Consider the following 20,467-nt stretch of genomic DNA (forward strand, 5'->3'; position numbering starts at 1 on the left):
ATGTGGATTTTTGAGTAAAAACAAAAGATAAGAGTGTGTAACAATCGTGACTCCAGGCTTTTAAACGTTTCCTTGAAATCCCAGATAGTTACAGAAAGTAATGCCTGGGTGTTTCTTTTCCTCAGTGAATGTTGATCGACTCCAATTTCCTGTTAAACTCAGAGGCAGTGATCATCAACCACCTCCGTAAAACCAATACGTAATTTCCTAGAATTTTAACTAAAACCCATGCCTGAGCCTTCTGTAATCAAGTCATTTTCTCCAACATTAGAGCTTACTTTTCCGAATGAATGCTCTGTTGGGGAGTTCCTGACAATGCCTTGGAAAAGTGTACCTTTCCAGTCGGAAGGTCATTATTTTCAAATGTTTGGAAACAAAAAAGGAAAATCTAATGAAAAGTAAGAATAAATACAAGCTATCCTATCTACTTTAAAGTAACTTTCTTACTAATAAATACCTCCATTTCAGAGAAATAAACTCAAACAATCCCTGGTTACATGGAGCTCTACAAATGTTGTGACATTGAGGCAAGTAATAATAACACTAATAGCAGTAGGAGTAATATTTGTACTAATAGTAATATCCCTTTTTACTTAATATTTTTATCCCTTTTTATTTAATATCATCAGCTTTCTTAAAGCTGTAAATCACTCTCAATGTAGCAAAACATTTAAATAATATTACAAACTTATTTTGCATTCTTTCTAAAATTTGATGAGCTGGAGGAGACACCAGGCACACTTTTCAGCCGGCTGATCAGCCATGGTTAGCTGACTGACCCAGCACTGGGAGAAAGTGCTTCCTTTCACTCAATCCCAGAGGAATGACCTAAATCTGGCCAATCCCCTGCTGACCTCTAAGGCCTGAAGGGTCTTGAGGGGTCACCAAAGAGGAAAAAATAAAGCTTCCTTTCTCTGCTAGGTCTGCTTTTCAAGACTGATCAGGGAATGTAAAAGGTTTGACATTGGATCAGAATGTTTAGACAGCCCAATCCTCTCTGTCTGCTTAACAAATACAAGGAATTTTCACTTATTGTGAACAGAAACCAGACAGCACAAACTCTGCCCTGTGGTGGATAAACTTGTGGCCACTGCTAATAAGTGAAATGAGAATGATAACAATGATTCTGTGCCTGAGCTTTTTTTATTTTACATGTAAGCTTCATCAGGATATTCAAAATGAAAGAATACACACTTATTCCCAAAAAAGAATCCTCCTACACGCTCAGTGTTTCTGTTTCAGCTTCTGTTTGTGTCTGTCTGAGGTATTCTGCAGATTGAAAACAAGATATTTTCCTGTTTGTGTTTATGAAAAACAGTCATGGAAGGAAAAAGTTGTTCAGCTGCTCAGTGTATGTTTGTCTGTGGCTATTTGAACTCTTTTGATGAAGAGTCAAAAAGCCGAAATAGTCATTTTAAAGATATTGGTGATCAATTCTAGGCCAAATGACTGAAAATACTGAAGGAACGGAAGCTGGAGATCTTGTGAGGTAATTGACCCTGGGTATCAGACAAACACAAACGCAAGAGCCAGATGCCTCATTCTGGAACAAGCTTGAGCCAAATCTGTAACACACTCACACTGCATCTTTTTAGTGACATCCCCACAAGGTGCTCCTCAGGAATGTGGGCACTTCTACTTGGAATGAGACAAATTCCAGTGAGGACTTGACAGTCAAGTGAGACACTACCCTTGATTCATCTCGTCATGCCTTTACCCTCAATCCTGCCCTGGCAATTGTGTGAAGCCTCTACACCATAGCAACTGCGCTGGTATGAGTCAATCCTTTAGATAAATGCATCAATACTATCATCTGGGGACAACAAGATGTGAGCTGACTATAACTTTATCAGCGCAAATTGGCCACATTGTAAACCCCAACATACTGGCTTTGACATGGAAATGAGGAGTTAAGTGTGTGAGATCTGGGCTGGCTGCCTAGTCTACGCCACCCACAGAGAGTGCCAGAGATCACCATGGAGGTATCCAAATGTAGCAGCCGGTCATGCGAAAGGGCAACGGCTACCTGGCTGCTTGGAGAAATAAATTACATTCCTACTACCCTGTGTTGCAAAAATACCCCATGAACACAGCCACAGCCATATCTGTAGAGCTGGAAAGATAGTTTAAGAAGTGCATTCTTTTACTTACGTTTGAGCCAAAATCAGCTGAAGTAAAGAGTTGTGAAGATACCACAGAGTGTTAACTTTATGCAAATGGTGCCCTCATATGGTTCATGTTAACTACTGCAACTGTGTGCTATTTCAGAAATAATCTTTCACATCCAGAGACTTTAAAGAAAGATATGCACACTACCACAGTCAAAACAAACTGGACTGTGCAGCTCTAGTGTTCTGCAATTACATATTTAAATTATTCAATCAGAGGTCTGGAGCCAACCCAGAAAAGGGAAAAAAAAAACCAGACAGGATGAGGCTGAGAGATGAAGCAAATAACAATAACTACAAGATAAGTAATTAATTAGTTAACTAATTTATATTGCTACGCTGATGTTTGCTACTTTTTATTTTACTTTATTTTACTTGTGTATTCATTTATTGGTATATTTTCCATAGCCCTACTGGCTCCCCCTTCTAATAACACACTATGAGACTCAAGCATGCTCACAGAAACATAAAGTTGTCCGCACACTAGTTCCTTAAAACTTCACAAACAACTTTTACATGCCTTGCCTGGCTTACAGTAACCCTCACATAACAGCCTGCCTGCCATAAGATGACACGGTTTGTCGTGTGACAGCACAAGAAACATTTGTTGCTGTCCTTTAATAATATTTACAACAGACTCCCTGGATTCCCTGCATTCCTCAACTCCTCTCCAAAACAACCTATTCAGGGCAGAGTATCATTCTGCACATAAAGCTGGCATTACGACATCTTCCCCAACCAACAGACAGAGAAGTCGACATGCGCTTTACTCTGCCCTGCTCGACTGTTAAAAAAAAAAAAAGACAGTTATGTGCAATTGGATACAACCTCCTCAGCTGTAGCGGAACACATATTTAATGGATTATAAGACGAATGTGCATATAAGATTTTAAAAGGGCAATAAAGATTAGTGATTGCCTTCGATAAAGATGGGGCAGAAAGCTCAGTAATGGGCAGCTAAGTTCGGTGCCAATAGGCCTACTGAAATGTTGCTGCCTTCTGATGGAGTGCAAGGAAACAGAACTGCAAACAGCTTTGTACATCAGTACCAATGTGGAGTCTATGTACTCCCACACACTTATAGCAACTCTGTTTTAGCTCTCAGTGTCAACCTTTCCTTTTCTAAAGAAAACAGAAAAATCATGAATTCAGACACTGAACTGTACCTATGTTATCAGTATATCCGTTTCCCTCTTCTTAGGATATCATGCTCTAAAACACTTTATTTTATTTGCCTCCAAGAAATCTTGTGTGAATTTATGACAGAATTCACCGGTTTTAGCACACGTGGGAAAACATTTCACATGTGCTAAATTCAAGTGCAGGGTCTTCTTACATTATGTCTTGTATTGAGATATTTCATATGTTAAATATATAGTTTTTTGGGGGGGGGGGGGGGGGGGGTTTGTAGGGGGACATCTAAAATAAATATCACGTGTCATTTATGAGTGCTGTGAGCGCTGCCTTATGTGGCAGGAATAAACAGTTCTGTGGCAGCATTTAGTGATGAATCTACTGTTGTAGATTTCCACTTCATTACGTTTCTTTTCTGTTGCTAAGTAAGCAGATATTTTATTTGTGAAATTGTGCATCTAAAAATAACTTCTATTTTCATGGCAAGGGGTTATTAATTGATTAATACTAAAATTGAAGGGCAAAAGAGAATATTTTAAAGCATACCTTCTCACTGCTGGTTTCCCCCTCTGCTTCATAACCACAGCTTCTCAGTGTGTGATCATTTCCTGCTTGTGAGCTCGTGCAAAGTTTCTTTTTCTCTTTGCCTGCGTTCCTCTGTCTATGATGGACAAGGAGATCTTGACCGTGAGGTAGCTCTGGGAACACATCGTCATCGTCGTCGTCGTCATTGTCGCCGTCGTGATGACCATCATCGTCCTGCTCACCTTCCTGTGATGAGCCTCCGTCGTCAGAGCTCTCATTTACAAAAGCATAGCCGTTGCCTGTCGGAGGGCAGGTGTAGTCTGAGAAGGTAATGGAGCTCTGTTTGTGTTTCACAATGTGTGGCAAATCCAGGACTCTCAAGCCACATTCGGGAATAACTGCAGGGACCTCAGTGGCAGGAATGGAGTTCCGATTAAGGGCGACTAGGTCAAAGTTTTTGCGGTCTATTTTCAAATATTCACAGGTAAAATCCAGCGTCTCATCAGGATGATTCTGCACAGCTTTGCTTGACTGGTCTTCTGATTCAGGAGGAGGAGGTGAAAAGTTACCACAGCAGCTCTGATTAGTCCTGAGTGAAATAAGTTTCGATTCAAGAAGCTGAGCTGAGTTCAGAGATGCTTCCCTAGGGATGACTGACTTTTCTTCAGTCTCCAGAAAGCACACAGTCTTCTGAACAGCACAAACAAAAGCCTTTTCATTTGTGGTTATATCTCCACTTCGCTCTAAGAGTGAGCTTTGGGCTTTAGAACAAAAATCATCTCCTCTGCGCTCCAGTGAGTCATTAGTTGAGATAGCAGCATATTCTCTAGGTGAGTCTTTTGTGAGAAAGGTCACTTTGTGCAATCCTAAAACTGTCCAAGACTGATGATTCTCCAAATTCACCTCCGATGTGACCTCCATTTTTGTTGTATTTTATAGTATTTCATAATTCAAAGCATAAATCCACAAGTACTTGAGCTTGATATATCGGACGGCCATTTTTCATGCAAGACTCTCAAACTGTGAGGCAAATGAACCTGAAACAAACAGACAGATCATTTGTAATTCATGTGAAAAAGAACAAGAAGATCACAGCTCACAGCACACGTAAAACGAGATGATACATACTTGAGATGTTTACGTATGTCTCTGTGTCCTGTAATTACCACAGCCTCACTATACCCTGTACATGTGTAATATAAAGCCTCTAAATCTAGCTTTGAACGGCTCTGAGTACATGCCATCCAGCCAAGAGCGTGGAGTGAAACTAAACTCAACATCTGGCTCATGCTGGGCTGTTCAAGTCTGGATCTGTTTCACACCCAATAGTGGTGACATCACTGCACAGAGGAATCTGACTGCTCTTCCACAGTTGGTGATTTATTATGCACTCCGCCATTCATCAGGGCAGAGGATGTCCGTGGATGTCACCCCTTCATTAAGCCCTTCTTTAAAACGCACCTTGGACAAGCCCGAGACATTCAAAGTGTACGCAGAAAAACAAACAATTTCCTTATTGTCACGGCGAATGAGATGAGCCGTGTGGAAAAATAAAGGAGGATCCAAACGCAGGCACTTGTAAAGGTGTGAGGGTGGTTTATTAAACACAAAAAATAAAAATGGACAAAAGGCGAAAGGAACAAAGGCTAAACTATACTGGGAACAAACTGACTACAGAACACGAACCTGAATATGAATGAGAGCGAACAGAAACAGATGGCGGTGGACAGCAGGAAAACACACAGATGAAGCAGGGTGGATACACAGACGGACCAGCAACTACAAAGACAGAAGACGCGACTTAAATGCACACAGAGAAACACAGGGAGATTACACACAGGTGGGGGACACAGCTGGGAGTAATCAACGAGACGAGACAAGAGGTAAAACTGAACACACTCACATGAGACGCAGACCTTCACAATAAAACAGGAACAAGAAACCATCACACAAAGACGCAGACTCGACACTGAGAGACAGACAGAAAATGACACATGGAACTTGAACTAAACCTGCAAAAACATGAGAACACAAAACCTACTAACAACTCCCTAAACAAGAATAGCTGAAACATAGATTCATAATCATCATAAGGAAAGAATCCAAAATGCAAAAACACACCAAAACACGACAACTCAAAATACTGGGTCAAACTGACCCAGAACCGCGACACTTATTTTGCCACCAAACAAGTTTGTCATCTGTGTAAGTCAAATGACATTTTTTCAGATGATCCAGGACGATTCCTGAATAACCATAACCTACAGGAGACCTGCTGTTTCTAATCAGCATTTTAAAAGCAAAACAAGTCACATGCAAGCCCAAACGTTTATCAAGATCATCATTTAGGTACGCGTATTTACGTGTATTTTGAAAGTTAATTTGTGTAGTTTAGCCCATGTGGGTCGGTGCTGTTTCTGTGAGAAATCAGCAGTTGGCAACGCCTTTACATGGCCTTGAGACACTTGACAAACAGTCATACACAAACACACATGCACACGAACTTTGGAAAACAAGCAGATAAGGCATTCTCAGACAAGGACAAATCCTAACTGGAAAAACAATGCTAGACATATGCATTTGCAAAGGCATAAGCAGTGTTAAATAATAGTTTACGAAACTCTGTATAGGGTCTTCAGTACAACCTGTCCTTACATGGTGTATGTGAAGTGTACAGAGGATTAGGGTGCCTTTCAAGGAAATGCTCTTTTTTTTCCTTACTTCTTTCTTTCTCTTTTTTTTCTTTTGTTTAGTGTTTCCTTGAAAAGTCTCATTATCCTCAGATGAATGCCGGGCTGATTTAAATGAAGAGAAGAAGTCACAGAGTGAAGACAGACTTCGTGTGTTCACTGACATGGCAAGACTATCTAGAAAAGTGAAAAGAGTCTTGGGGGATTATTAAGGCAATAAGAAAAAGTCCTGAATAGTTCAACATACTTAGAAACAACATACAGCCTAACACACAAACTCAGCTAAGCATTATTAGCAAAGAGAGAAATTAACAGTTATCGTGGTTTCTACACTCATAAGCACAGGGAAGGTGACTCTTACCTGCTGAGTAGAAATGAGTTGTCTGTGTTTCCTAAACAATGTCACTGAAATCATGGCAAGACAGAAACAGCAAGCCTGGTTCCTGTAAAAACAGAGAGAGAGAGAGAAAGAGAGAGAGAGAGAGAGAGGGAGTTGGACAGCCCCTCACAGCGGCACACATGTTCACATAGACTTCTTCTGGCAAGCCTGCCATCACCCCCTCCTTATGCTTTTCTCTGGGATAGGGGGGCAGCAAGAGTGATCAGCTCACATTCTCCCTGCATATGAGCAGGGAGAATGTGTACTTGCTCGGAGGTGAAAGGGGAGGAGAAAGGAGATGGAGGTGGGTGTGCAGAGTAAAGGGACCAACAGTTGATAGTGTAAAATAACGTGAAATGGTTTCAAGACCTCAAAAACAACCTCTGGGGAATGCCTGAGTTCACTGGCTGAACCGTCTGTGCTCAGCTTTGAAACACTGTGATGAGAAAGAATGCTTTCAAGTCATTCACCCTGGGAATCAGGCTGGAGCAGGTAATCACAGATTAAGATGATATCTTTGTGAGAAGATTGAAACGGAAGATTCAGATGCTGAAAAGGAAGCATGCTTCCTCAAGTTTTCATTTACAAGCAAACACTGACTGTTCGGTTTACATGAATACCACATTGTACTAATTTGTGTAATATTCACATTATAAAACATAAATACATTATTCTTAATGGCACCTTTGGGAAATGCCTAATAACTGAGTTACATTATTGATATTACTTCATGTATAGAAAATATTTTTTTAATGTCTGTTCAAAGAAAGTCCCTATAGGTCTCCATATTTTTTAAGTGATGTAGATTTATTTTATTTTATTTCATACTGCTTCTGGAAGAAATTTGAAGTAAAATTATGCTTGCTTTTATAAGTTTATAACAATTGTCTCTTTTATTTGATTGTCAGGAATAATATGTGAAACCACTTCTACAGAAATAAAAAGCATTTGGACTCAAACTGACCTCTGGCCTGAGGGGAGAAAATGCTTCTCTCATTCATAAAATACTTTGCATTCAGCCTGTGGCTGTCATCTTCCCTCAGCAGTGTTGAGAGCTTCCTCCTGCTCTTTATTCCTCTTTTCCTAATTGTCTTCAGCCTTCTTCCTGCACCGTTCACAGTTTGAGTTAGGTGTGAATTTTACGCTTGAACAATCCATAGATCAGTGTTAAGTGACTTAATAATAATAATAATAATAATAATGGATACTTTATTGATCCCCATGGGGAAATTACTTGTTTTTCTCTGCATTTGACCCATTCACTCAGTGAAGCAGTGGGCAGCCCACTAAGCAGGCGCCCGGGGAGCAGTGTGTAGGGACGGTACCTTGCTCAGGGGTACCTCAGGGTAGCCGTTAAGTGGATTCGAACCGCCGACCTTCCGATCATGTGGCGACCACTTTACCTACTGAGCTATCCCTGCCCCACAAGCAAGTTAAAAAGATTCCTCTAAAAAAATTCAGGTAAATAAACTGGTCTGCAAATGAATCCAAAAGCTTCCAAAAACTGTAAGACTATACTATGCTATATAGTACAGTATAATATACTTATATATATATATATATATATATATATATATATATATATATATATATATATATATATATATATATATATATATATACACACACACACACACACACACACACACACTATATAGTATACTATATACTATACTATATATAGTATAGTATAGTATACTATAGTATACCATACTATAGTATACTATAGTAGTATATAGTATACTATAACAGTATACCATACTATATAGTATATACTATTACTATACTATTACTGACCCTTATAGTGCATTTTTTTTTCTTAATCATATAACCCATATGTACGTACAGCAGCAGAAATGTTTCCATGTATATTTAGGAATACTTAACACAGCAGTTGTTGAATATCTATTCAAATCTGCTTTTTGACCTTTAAGATAGGGTATGAGTGCAGAGTGTGCATGATCTTTTGTTCAGTCATGACATTCCTGATGTCCTTGATGTGTTTATGTTTATATTTCCTCTACTGTCTGGATGCTTACATGGAAAGGTTACATGAGGCACACAAGAGCTTTGGTGTTTGAACATTATCATAAAAGGGAAGTAGTATAGCCCACTAAATCTCTCTATGTATATATATACACTGTATATTTACAGTAGTCACTTTACACTGGTCTAACACACAGCTAGCAGCTACACCCACCTGGCCATTCATCTCTCAGTCAAAATGGTCATGCTTTTAAAAAAAGCATGCATAACTGAAAAAGCAAACAAAAAAAAGTATGTTTTTTAAAAAAAATTGCTCTATTGGACTGAAATCAGGTGGATGTGGAGAGCAGTCACCAGTGAACTCCTTGTCATATTGAAGAAACCAGTTTGAAATGATTTGAGCTTTGTGACGTGCTGTGTTATCCCGCTGGAAGTAGCCATCAGAAGATGGTCACACTGAGGGATTGGCAATAATCAGGTAGGCTGTGGTGTTTAAATGATGCTCATTTGGCACTGAGGTGCCAAGAAAATATCTCCCACACCATTACAGCAGCAGAAGCCTAAACTGCTGATACAAGGCAGGATGAATCCAAGATTTCATGTTGGTTGCAAACAATTCTGATCCTACCATCTGGATGTCAAGGCAGAACTCCAATTCTTTTAGGCAATTTATGACTTTAGCCAGTGAAAATTCATTTAATTTGACTAGGCTTTTAAATTCAGAACTGTTGCACTTGAGTGATTTTACTAACAAGTCGAAGAAGTCATGTTTTGGGCCCGTGTAGCCATTGAAGTTTCTATTTTCTTCATTCTAGTGGTTCCAGAAACATTCAACTGTTTAGTACCAAAGCTAAGCGCAACTTTTGAACCCACAATCATACGCAGAGCTTGTCAAAAAGGAAACAAGACAAGGCTTCCCACTGCAGATCACTGCTATGACAACTATGTCAAGACAGGTCTGGGGATGGATATGTCAGGCTTGCAAAGCAAACTATTTGAGATGGCAGGAATTCCACCAAGGCAGCAGGCAGCAGGCGGAGGCGTTCCGTGCCAAACCCTCCAGAAAGAAGCAAGTGTGAGTGAAAAAGGATATTACTGATACTTCTGGCAGATTTACAGAGCAATCAGAGAGACAGATTACCAATCTGTTCGTCACTCACTTCAGCTGGATGTATAAGAGACTGAAACTAGAGGAGTTCATGATCACTCTGTTTTTCTGTTCTCTCTTTTCGAAACATTACAGTTTGACAAATCTAAGGTTATGGAAGATCTTTCTGGGGTGACGATTTGCCTTTGAGTTCACACAGCCATGTGAAAAAAACTGTCAAAAGAGTCATCTAAACCCCACAATGCTAAAAAGCAATAACACTTTTTATGTCCATTTATATTTACTAAATATAAACTCCAAATAAATATCCTTTACATCCTGTGTGTGAATGATCTATTTTTTACTTTCAAACTTTTCATGATCATTTTAGAACTAATTAAATGTAGTTATTTCTACTTTTTGGAGTTAACATGTAATATATAGCGAACTGTTTATGGACCTCCGGTACAAACATCACCTGTAATTATATTTTCACACGTAACAATGATATACACGTAGTGATGTCAAGATATTAAGAGATTTATAACTTGTGAGGATGATTTACACTGTATGAGGTGAAACACATTCACTTGCTGTCTCGTCTCTCCTTCTTCTTATCAGAGATATCAACAGGGCTGTCAAGATGAGACAGACGCTCTGAAGACGCTGTGATCTTCACATTGTATAGTGAGATTAAAGTGAGGGAAAGGAAATGGAGCCAGCTGTGTTGTTGAAACATGTGGCTGTATGGTGGTAGGTTTGCCTGCCAGCAATGAAATGTCCTATTGCTACACAGAGCAAGAGACAGAAAACACTAACAGTGTCAGTATGGAAAATGAATAATTTATCTGCTTCTGCAACACTGATAACATAAAGCATTGCTTATGCTGTTGTACGCATTTTATGCAATGCAAACTGTACAGAGCTGTGGCAACAGACAGATACAATATAAAACACAAACATCACATTCCAGCGATACCGCAGTCTGGCTCAATATCTCTGCTGCTTTCTGACTCCCCTACAGATTCACAGCATACCAAAGAACATGGGCAGATGTTCTGCATTATCACATGAAGCTACACTTGAGCTTTATCCCATAAAGATTGTTTTTTGTCCTCATCAGATTTGAATTATAGCCTCTAAAGACTGATAAAGGTATATTCACAGTAGTTTTAATGGCACATTTCATCCTGAATTCATCTAGGAAAAACTAAGATGTCGATAATTGTGAGATATTATTTTAAAATACCAGCAATAAAAAAGCAAAATCACAAGAGCTACAGGGAACAAATTGGATAATTATAGAAATCAAACGTAATAAGCATTTTAAAGGAGAAATTTATGTTTTCACTAAGCAGGTGACAACATGCATGATGAAGCCTGATGGGTGAGGTGAGGGCTTAACTTAAATGTGCATGCAAACAGCTTGCCAACTTCTCTGGGGATGAGTATCCCTTTATTAGAATAAAAACTCAGATTTCATCAGTAGTGTTGCAGTTTACATGTTTGCTTTGCAATCAAAACAGCATTGACGCAGTCCTGAGAGAAGACTTAAATCCAACTGGAGTTGTGTTAGGAAAGGCATCCACCATTAAAAAAAAAAAAGAAAGAAAGAAAATTTTCCAACTCAAATATGCAAATAAGGGAGCTGCTGAAAGTAGAGTTCATTAAAAAATAAAAAGGGCAACATCAGCAGATCCCAGATCTTAAAGCCACCCCTCTGAAATAAAACACTCTCTTGAATGAATTAGAACAGCTGTTCTTGAAATGCCCCCATGAGGGCCATCAGTGTGTGATAGCAGATGTTATCTTGGTTTGTTAATTGCTTAAGCTTTTTCTTGCTGATAAAACAGCAACAGAGACTATTCTATTCTAATTATCTATCTTAAAATAGAGTTAAATATTCAGATTTAGTGACCAGTAGATTGTTGCGTTAATCAAATATTTTCCACTTAAATTGAAAAGCTGAGACTTTAAAACCAAGAGCTTTTCCACTCGCACCTCAACTGTAACCCCGCTGGCAAATATTTGTGTGTCTATATTTTTGGCTATGCTCCCTTTCATGAAGTCTTGGCTCATTGGCTCACGCATAACAGCTTTGACAACACATATGGGCAGAATGCATAACAAAGGAGAGCCATACAGAAAGAATTAGTCAGGGTAACAGCTGTAAGGACATTGCCAAACAATGAGCGATGCCAGGGAATACTGAGAAGATAATGAACGGAAAAATGTAAACACTGGGTGAAACGACAGAAAATTATACCACAGCCCAAACACAGGCTGCCTCACCTGGATGTATGTGATTATAGGAACACAGGACTGGATGAGGAGTCAGTCCATTATACTTTTCGTGTGACCAGAGGATTGCCTTGGAGGGAACGAGCAACAGGCCGTCAATATCATACAGAAACAGCAGCTACAAATTAATTCAATCCAATAACCACTCCTGCTCTCACCTGCTGCAACACGCTCTACAAGCGCTCGCAATCTACCAAGGAATTCTTTCCGCTCGGAGTTGAGGGGTGGAAGGTGCGCACAGAGGGGTTTGTGGGCTTGATGTTGTGATTGTTGTGTAATTGACAGGTATGTTCAAATCCAGTGTCTGATGCAAACATTGCACCACACACTCCCCTACTTGGGTTAGACAACTAGCACGTTTGCTGCTTCCTGGAACATGAAAATACATGCCAAGATGACAGGGCTATTTGGAGATGACAGGGTTATTCATTTGGTTAAAAACACATTGCGTGCAGAATAAAATTGATCATGCATTTGTGTATAATAAATGTTATTCGGGGGACGTTTTTTGTTTTGTTTTGTTTTTTTAGTTGAAAAAAAAAAACAACAACTTTGCTTTCTAAGCAAGGAACCAATTGTAACTTATGCCACGATGAGGAAGAAAAGCTTTCTCACTTTAGTCAACCTGCTCGTATTTTGCCTGATGAGAGAAAGAGAAAAACAGATCAAAGGCCAGCAGTTGTCATCTTCTTTCTTTGTTGCTGCCGTCAATGAGATGCAGGAGCTGCAAGCCTTGAAAACAGCTGCCCTGAAGCAGACTGCAGCTCACAGCTGTGCGTCAACTCTGCTTTCTGCTTCACTTGTGAAAAATACTGCAGAACTACACAAGGGTGTTATCACACTTTAACATTTGATCAAGTCATGGATATCATACTTCACAATGTGGTTCTCATTTTCTCTCACTCTCTCTCGCTGTATGACAGGTTTCAACCCCTCGACCCTGGTAAGCCTGAACATGATAGTGGGGATGGATGGATGGATTTTCAAAGTAATATACTGCAGTATTTGATGCATTGTTAGTGCTGTTATAGTCTTCTTGGTCTTCAGCAATCATGAACTTGCTTTAGAATTAAAATAAATCACAGTAAATATCAAGTTTGCAGTATTTTAACATGTAATTTATGTTTTATTGCATGTTACTCCACTTTACATGATTATAGTGCCAAACAAAAAAAAATATATATATATACCTGAAAATGAAAAAGAATTTAAAAAATCAAATGAGAAAATTCTTTATTTATCCTGATTCTAGTTGCTTAAATATGATTATTTACTGTTTTCTTAGTCCTCCTTACAGTAAACTGAATATTTGGACTGTTAGTCCTCATCCTAATGACACACAACAAATACCAAATAATGTTTATTAATTTAAGCAGCAATTACATATCAGAGAAGCTAAAAACAATTTCATGTTGTGTAAAATGAAAACATATACTTAATCCATCCATTCCTCCATCACCAGTTAACCTAACATGGATCTCCCTAGACTGAAGGAGAAAACCCACACAGGCACAGGCAGAACATGCAAACTTGATACTGAAAAGCTCCAGCTGCTCAAAATATATGCTTTTCTTTACAAATTGCAGCTTTCATCTGTGTATAGTCCACATTAATAATTGAAAGCAGTCTCTTTCCCAGTGTCTGCTAGAGTGCCTCTGCTTCCTGAGAGTGAGCGATACTTTAAATTAGGACCCGAGGCCATTATGAACTCATTAAAACTGTATAGGTGAAACTGGGTGCTTCTGACTGGGCTCCCCCCAGTACAACACACAAAAAGCTTTAAATAAAATAGAAGCACATAAAAATAAATCTTCAGGATCAAAGTGACTCTGAAAATAATAAAAAACTGAAAATCCCAGAATTCTACTCATTCTGCACCTCACAGCAAATAGAAAATTCAGCAAATAAGCTAGTAGATTTTTGACACTGTAGGGAAATTAATAGAAATCACTGGTTGCCTGGAACACTCATGCGCCACGTGTACAAGTGATTTGTCATAAAAGACTGAGCACATGGTCTTTACAATGATGAGATGAAATTTAGTAAAACACCAAAGCAAAAGAGAAAATCCACCATAATAAATTAATATAACCTTTATCGCCAGCACAATCCCTCTGTCAAGATATATCGGAGTCTTTCAGTTAAGAACAGCCACCTTCATCTCTCTCTATTCGAAATGCCTGTTAACAGGAATGAAGTCAGTGATTGATTTTACCTCTCTAATCTCCTCTCTCTATTATGAAGAGATTTCCCCTCTGCACCTGAGGCCAGCATGCTCGTCTTATTTCTTATCTACCAGTGAGTACAGTAGCCACTCTCAGGGGGCTGTGCTAACCCCAATCAGCCAGACAATTCTCTCTCTCTAACACACACACATCCACACACACAGCCCCCCACACACACACATATTCATGAAGAGCCAGCAGTCTGCCAGACGGTGCCTTGAGCTGCCTGCAAGCAATGTGAGACAGACAGCCAGAGAGGTAGAACCAGACACAAAAGCAGCTCAAATCCACGACAGTACAGTGACAAGAACACTGTAGTATTCTTTTAGCTAAATTATCACATTTTACATCTATAAAAAGAAAGAAATTACTGATATTATAATACTTTACTTGCCACAGAGCCCTTCTGCAACTTTTAGCTGGAACATGTGGGAGTGAAGACAATAAATCTCTCAGGCTCTGACATGATTTTGCTGTGACACCATAAATCATCCTCTCTCACTATGATTAACCACCTCAGTTCATGGTGTGCTGACATGGAGCTGACAGTGATGGGAACAAAGGAGGACACAGGACGATTGCCTAAAGATGGTCAGGATACAGATAAACATCGGACAGGAAGTGGAAACAAAACAATTACCCCTGCCGTTATATGGAAATATAGTAGAAAGGAGGGGCAGTGTGTGGGTAGAAAACAAAAAACTTATGTTTGACCATGCCATAAAGGTTTGTATGTTAAAAACAGGATATAACAGACTTACGTTTTTGTTTAGTTTTTTCTTCAGATGACATTCACAGTCAGCCACATAAAGAATGTGCATTCAGCCTTGTCTAAGCCAATCCATCTGTTTTCTGACCCTAACTCAGGAATCTGAGCAGCTTACTTCAGCGGATGCTGCTCACTGGATGACGACTAAACTACAACATCAGGGGAACAAGATGTGGATTTGAGCCAGATGTAGTAACATCATGGTTCCCTCAACAACAAACAAAAAACTTGTTCTCACATGGCTTTGAATGGCCTGCAATACAGACCTTTACTCATATGAACCCTTAAGCTAATAAAAGAAAATAAATTTTTTTAGAATCATTTAGTGCTTTTTCTAGTTTTAGCTTGATTGTGATAACTGAAATGAAAATTGTACTTGCCTACCTGAAGTTTGAAATTATATATATCTATATCTATATCTATATATATATATATATATATATATTTTTTTAATAGACTACTTAATTTACAAGTACTTAATTTAATTATTTCAAACAGAAGCATGCATGTTACATTAATAACCCATATACATAGGCACACGACAGTACAAAAATCTTGTTCCACCCCCCATTCTTAATATTTTGTTTCCAAGGAGTCTGGCTTTCTTGTTTGGCTTTTAATTGGTTTTAAGCAATAGTTCCTAAGGCTTTCTGAAGGTCTTTCAAATTTTTGCTTTTTTCACTTTGCTTTTTGTTTGTTTGTTTGTTGATCACACTGATTTGAGAATTATTCAAGCATAAAAGAGGTGCCTAGCTTAAGGGATAAACCAGTGTTTGTTTTTCCTCACATAGCAGACAATTTTAGAGAACCAATTTTAAATTAAGTATTTTTTGTTATGCGCAGCCTGTCACATAAACACCAATCGTTTCCATTTCTTTACTTGAATCTATGAAAAATACCAAAGATAAAACAGTCTGACAGGAATTAAATACACACACACTAAACACTAAACATCCTGTTTAGTGTGTCCTTAAAAATGAAGAAACTGGACAAGTGGAGAGCAGAAAAAAAGTAGCAGGCCTAAAAAAAAAACTATCCCCACCAGATGAACAGTATCTGCAATTCATGTCCTTAAGAAATATGAAAAAATAAGACTTGATACAGGACATGAGAGATATTGAGAGACGCATCTGGCCCTTCAGTCGATCCATTTACTGTTTGCTGAAGCTTCATCATGAATGGTCTGAGTGGAAGGATGGCTATCAAGAAGGCATTATTAAGGAAGGGAAACAGGGGGAAATGGCTGAGGTATGCTAAATTACCCAACAAATGGACTGGACTGAAAATCAGTGACGGCAGCTCTTATTGAGTGATGAACCCAAATGAGAGAGGTAAAACAATGCGTGTTTACAGTCATCAGAAGTACACTTCAGCATGACAATCATTCTAAGCACAATCCTAAGGCAGTGAAAGCACAGCTGGATAGAAAAACACATAACGGATCACTATCAGTGATGGAATAGCTTCTCCTCAACATTATTAAAGCAGTGTGGGGTCATGTTGATAGAGAATAAAACAAAAACCAGCCAACTAAAAAAGAAAAAAAAAAGATTTGAAATGTCCTTCAATAAACCTGGAGCGCTACTTTACTTGTGAAGACTACTTATATTACCGAGAGTTCAGACAAGTCATTCTCCTGCACACATTCTCCTAGCAAATGATAAAACATTAAGAGGTGGTTCAAGATTTTTGCATAATACTGAAATAGTATATGCGTGTAAATCTGTGGATAGGATACAACTGATTAAAATAATACTCACCATCAAGTTGTACTATAGTAGAAAACAGAGCAGTAGAAAGAAACCGTGACAGCAGCACAGAAAGTTATTTGCACTCCATAACAGAAGATGGCAGCAGTAGACTGAGGAGGCGCTGTAACAGCCAAGCATCCCGTTACACAGTACACGGGACACTTTATGGACTTCCTGTCTCGTTTCATAACATCGTAACTGTGTATAATGTAGCATTCTCCCGTCTTAAGTAAGCGACTATCATTCATTGCTTCCTGTCTTAATAATGACCTGCATTAAGCGGCTGTTCTCTAAAGGACCTCGCTCCAAAGTCGCGTGGTTGATGACTGGTGAAGCTCTCACCTCCTGCAGGTGCTTCCATGCTGAACTAGTAAGAAGTTTGTATGATAATTTAAACAAAGTGAACTGAAGTATTTTTCCCCTGAACGCCGCAGTGGGTGCATTATAAAACTCACCTTTTTCATCTCGCAGGTGAGACACGAATCTAGCGCGCTTCCAGTAGTTCATCACAGCAAGTATGTGTGTGACCTCCCACCCAATCACAGGTTTCCGATGGGAAAGTTTCCCCGGGTTTTACAGTGTTTGCTCAGAGATCAGGTCATTACAGAGAAACAGGTGAGTGAGACACTTTTATGATATCTGCCTGTGATTATAATCGATTATTTGATTTTATGATTTACAGGCATCCAGTTTCTAAACATAACAAGATCAACTAATAGTGAATATCACTGCTGCTATTAAAAGTAGTATTTATTGGAAAGCACATTTTCCTGTTGATGTGCCTTTTCCTTTCTTACAGTAGGTGTGGGTCCCTGAAATTGCCTCTAAGGATTTACTGAGCTGTGTGCACACCGAGGACTACCTGGACAACTTCATAAATGGGAAAATAAGTGAGCAAGAGCAAAGGAGGACAGGCTTTCCCTGGAGTGAAGGCATAGTGAGGCGCTGTCGATATGAAACAGGTGAGAGAAATTCATGACGTACACGTGACCCGGAAAGATTGCATTATGTTTGCTGTTAACGTTCTCTCTCATTGCCAGGTGGGACTGTTTTAGCTGCTGAAGTCGCTCTGCAGAGGGGTCTGGCTTGCAGCACAGCAGGGGGAACTCATCATGCTTTTCCCAGCTATGGTTCGGGGTTTTGTCTCCTCAATGATCTTGCAGTCGCAGCCAAATACACGATGAACAATTCTCCTAATTCTCCTTCTACTAAACGCAAAGTTCTCATTGTGGATCTAGATGTTCATCAGGTGGAGTGCACTAGTCTCTGTTGTGGATTAGGATTTGTCTTTGTTGAGAAGCTAAACCTTTTTCATGTGTCAAACATCCTACAGGGTGATGGCACCGCTTTCATCTTTAAAGAGGAGCCTTCTGTGTTTACATTCTCAGTGCACTGTGGGAAAAATTTCCCACTTCGTAAACAACAGAGCGACCTTGATATCAGTGTGGAGGATGGGCTGGAGGACAAGGATTACCTCTCCACAGGTATGTAGATACTCTCCATTTTAATAAATATCTAATCACTGAATCGCAATTCTAGCACTACTGTTTTCAATTTGTGAGAATTGTTGTTTTTGTCCTTGCTGATTTTGAAACTACTGTTTTTTTTTTCTGTACGTTGAGATGATTTTCATTGACGATGCTTCTAAAAACTCACTAATATGTCTGATGGTGTACCCAACAGTTGAAGCCCACCTTCCCTGGCTGCTGGAAACCTTTCGCCCAGACCTGGTTTTGTATGACGCAGGGGTTGATCCTCACTGGGAAGATGAACTCGGAAGGCTTCGCCTGACAGACCAAGGTGAGCCATTCTGTTTTACACCCAGGTGTTTTTTACCTTCAAATCACTTACAGACTTTTTGAATGACTTCAAGTGTCCCTTAGGGCTCTATCAGAGAGATTTGTTTGTGCTGAAGACTGTGGTGAAAAGAGGTGTCCCTATCGCTGCTGTTATTGGTGGAGGATACTCTAGAGACATTGATAAACTGTCACTCAGACACTCTATCGTCCACAGAGCAGCAACTCAGGTAAATGAAACACAGCAGATAGAAGACTTGTTTGTCCAATTTTATGTACAGAAACAATTAGTTTTAAAACCGAGTTCTCATTATAACCTTGCTATTCATGTTTCAGGTTTGGAGGGAGTGTGGTATGTAAAACTTGGCTCCCTAATCAAGAGGATCCTCAGTGGGTAGCTGATATTTGAGAGAATGCCATGGTCATTTGGAAAGTTTCAAAAATGTATTAGAAACTGACCAGTACTTCAGTTACTTTGGCATATTTATTTAATTTACACAGTTGAGATTAACTGTAGTAGTGATACATCTTATGCGGTCACATATTAGAACTTATTTCACTCATTTTTGGTTCATTGCAATGATGGTCTTGTAACTACAATTATATTGTTATAGGGACATCACAGCCACCATAACAACATATTTTTACATTCATCTGAAAAAGAAGGTTTTTATGGAACTCAGTACAGTCCTGTGGAAAAACTGTTTATATAGGAATCAAGAGGTGCTGCTTATCAAATGCTCTTGATTAATTGGTCAAAAACACAAAAGCAGAGTTTCTGGTAGTTTTCTGGAATGGAGCTTTCAGCTCCCTGTTAATGCCACAATCTTACCAGGAGTGGAAATTCCACAAAATTCACTCAAAGGTCAGACAATACAACTCTTAGGGAGGATTTTCTTTTTTTTGGGGGGGGCATAAAAAACTAAGAGCTAAAAACTTTACAAGCCTCAGGTAGTATCGGAAATGTTAACATTCCAATGCAATTAGAAAAAAAACTGCATTTAAATAAACTTCTGCAACAATGTTTCTGATGAGACTAAAGCAGAGATGCTTGTCCATAATGGATAGCGCCATTTTGGGTACAAAACACTACATGTCAATGCAAAGACCACATATCAGCTCACAAGCACGGTGGTGGAGGGATAATGATTCGGGTTTGTTTTGTATCCACAGGATTTGGGCATCTTGCGGTCATTGAATCAACCTCGACCTACAATAAAATGTTTGAAAAAGAAAAGAGTCAAGGTGTTGTAGTGACCCAGACCAGATTTAAATGCTAGTGTGGTGTGGCTTTTAAGAGCTGTGCATAAATGAATGCCAATAAACATTAATGAACTGAAGCAATATTAAAAAGAAGAGGATTTCACTACAATGTGAGAGACCAATACAGTCCTACAGTAAAATAATTAAGTTATTGCATAGACTGCAGAGTCCAATGGAAATCTTCTTCACGTGACTACATGTTAAAGAATTATTTAAAAATCCTCACAAATCAAATATTAAGGCTTTCATTTGTAGGCTGGTGATGATTCTAGTATAGTATGTGCAAGTTGGCTATAAATACTTTTAGCTTACCATTTACCAAATTGTACCTGTGTGACAATTAAATATTCTAGAAATAAACTGTACATGAACAAATCTTTGTTGTTAATGGGA

General features: G+C 39.0%; 2 protein-coding genes across 9 annotated transcripts in view; one reads left to right on the forward strand and one right to left on the reverse strand.

Moving 5' to 3' along the window:
- The window catches only part of stard13b (StAR related lipid transfer domain containing 13b), a 77,593-nt gene extending 60,073 nt beyond the window's left edge, over nt 1-17,520 (reverse strand). Inside the window, exons 1-3 of one of the 6 annotated variants that reach the window (XM_026193279.1) lie at nt 17,471-17,520; nt 6,879-6,960; nt 3,849-4,864 (exon numbers count right to left, since the gene is read on the reverse strand). In XM_026193279.1, coding sequence (XP_026049064.1) covers nt 3,849-4,748 — 900 coding nt within the window. In that variant the 5' untranslated portion in view covers nt 4,749-4,864; nt 6,879-6,960; nt 17,471-17,520. Of the gene's footprint in view, nt 1-3,848; nt 4,865-4,955; nt 5,121-5,513; nt 5,657-6,548; nt 6,695-6,878; nt 7,283-17,470 lie in introns of those variants that run through there. The other 5 variants (XM_026193281.1, XM_026193280.1, XM_026193284.1 and 2 more) reach the window with 5 other exon arrangements.
- On the forward strand, nt 17,122-20,449 carry hdac12 (histone deacetylase 12). Of its 3 annotated transcripts, none has more exons than XR_003274497.1 (8): nt 17,122-17,385; nt 17,487-17,630; nt 17,818-17,977; nt 18,056-18,264; nt 18,349-18,499; nt 18,699-18,815; nt 18,910-19,041; nt 19,148-20,449. XR_003274497.1 is itself a non-coding variant. In XM_026193290.1 (8 exons), exons 1-8 carry the CDS (start codon nt 17,281-17,283, stop codon nt 19,169-19,171), a joined length of 1,053 nt encoding a protein of 350 aa, XP_026049075.1. In that variant the 5' UTR covers nt 17,123-17,280; the 3' UTR covers nt 19,172-20,449. The 3 variants fall into 3 exon arrangements, 2 of the variants coding, with proteins under 2 accessions (XP_026049076.1, XP_026049075.1); XM_026193290.1 differs by having other exon boundaries at nt 17,123-17,385; nt 18,899-19,041; XM_026193291.1 differs by lacking the exon at nt 19,148-20,449 and having other exon boundaries at nt 18,910-19,055.
- The last annotated feature ends 18 nt before the right edge of the window (nt 20,450-20,467 follow it).

Source organism: Astatotilapia calliptera, chromosome 14 (assembly GCF_900246225.1).
Source record: "Astatotilapia calliptera chromosome 14, fAstCal1.2, whole genome shotgun sequence".
Taxonomy (NCBI): Eukaryota; Metazoa; Chordata; class Actinopteri; order Cichliformes; family Cichlidae; genus Astatotilapia; species Astatotilapia calliptera.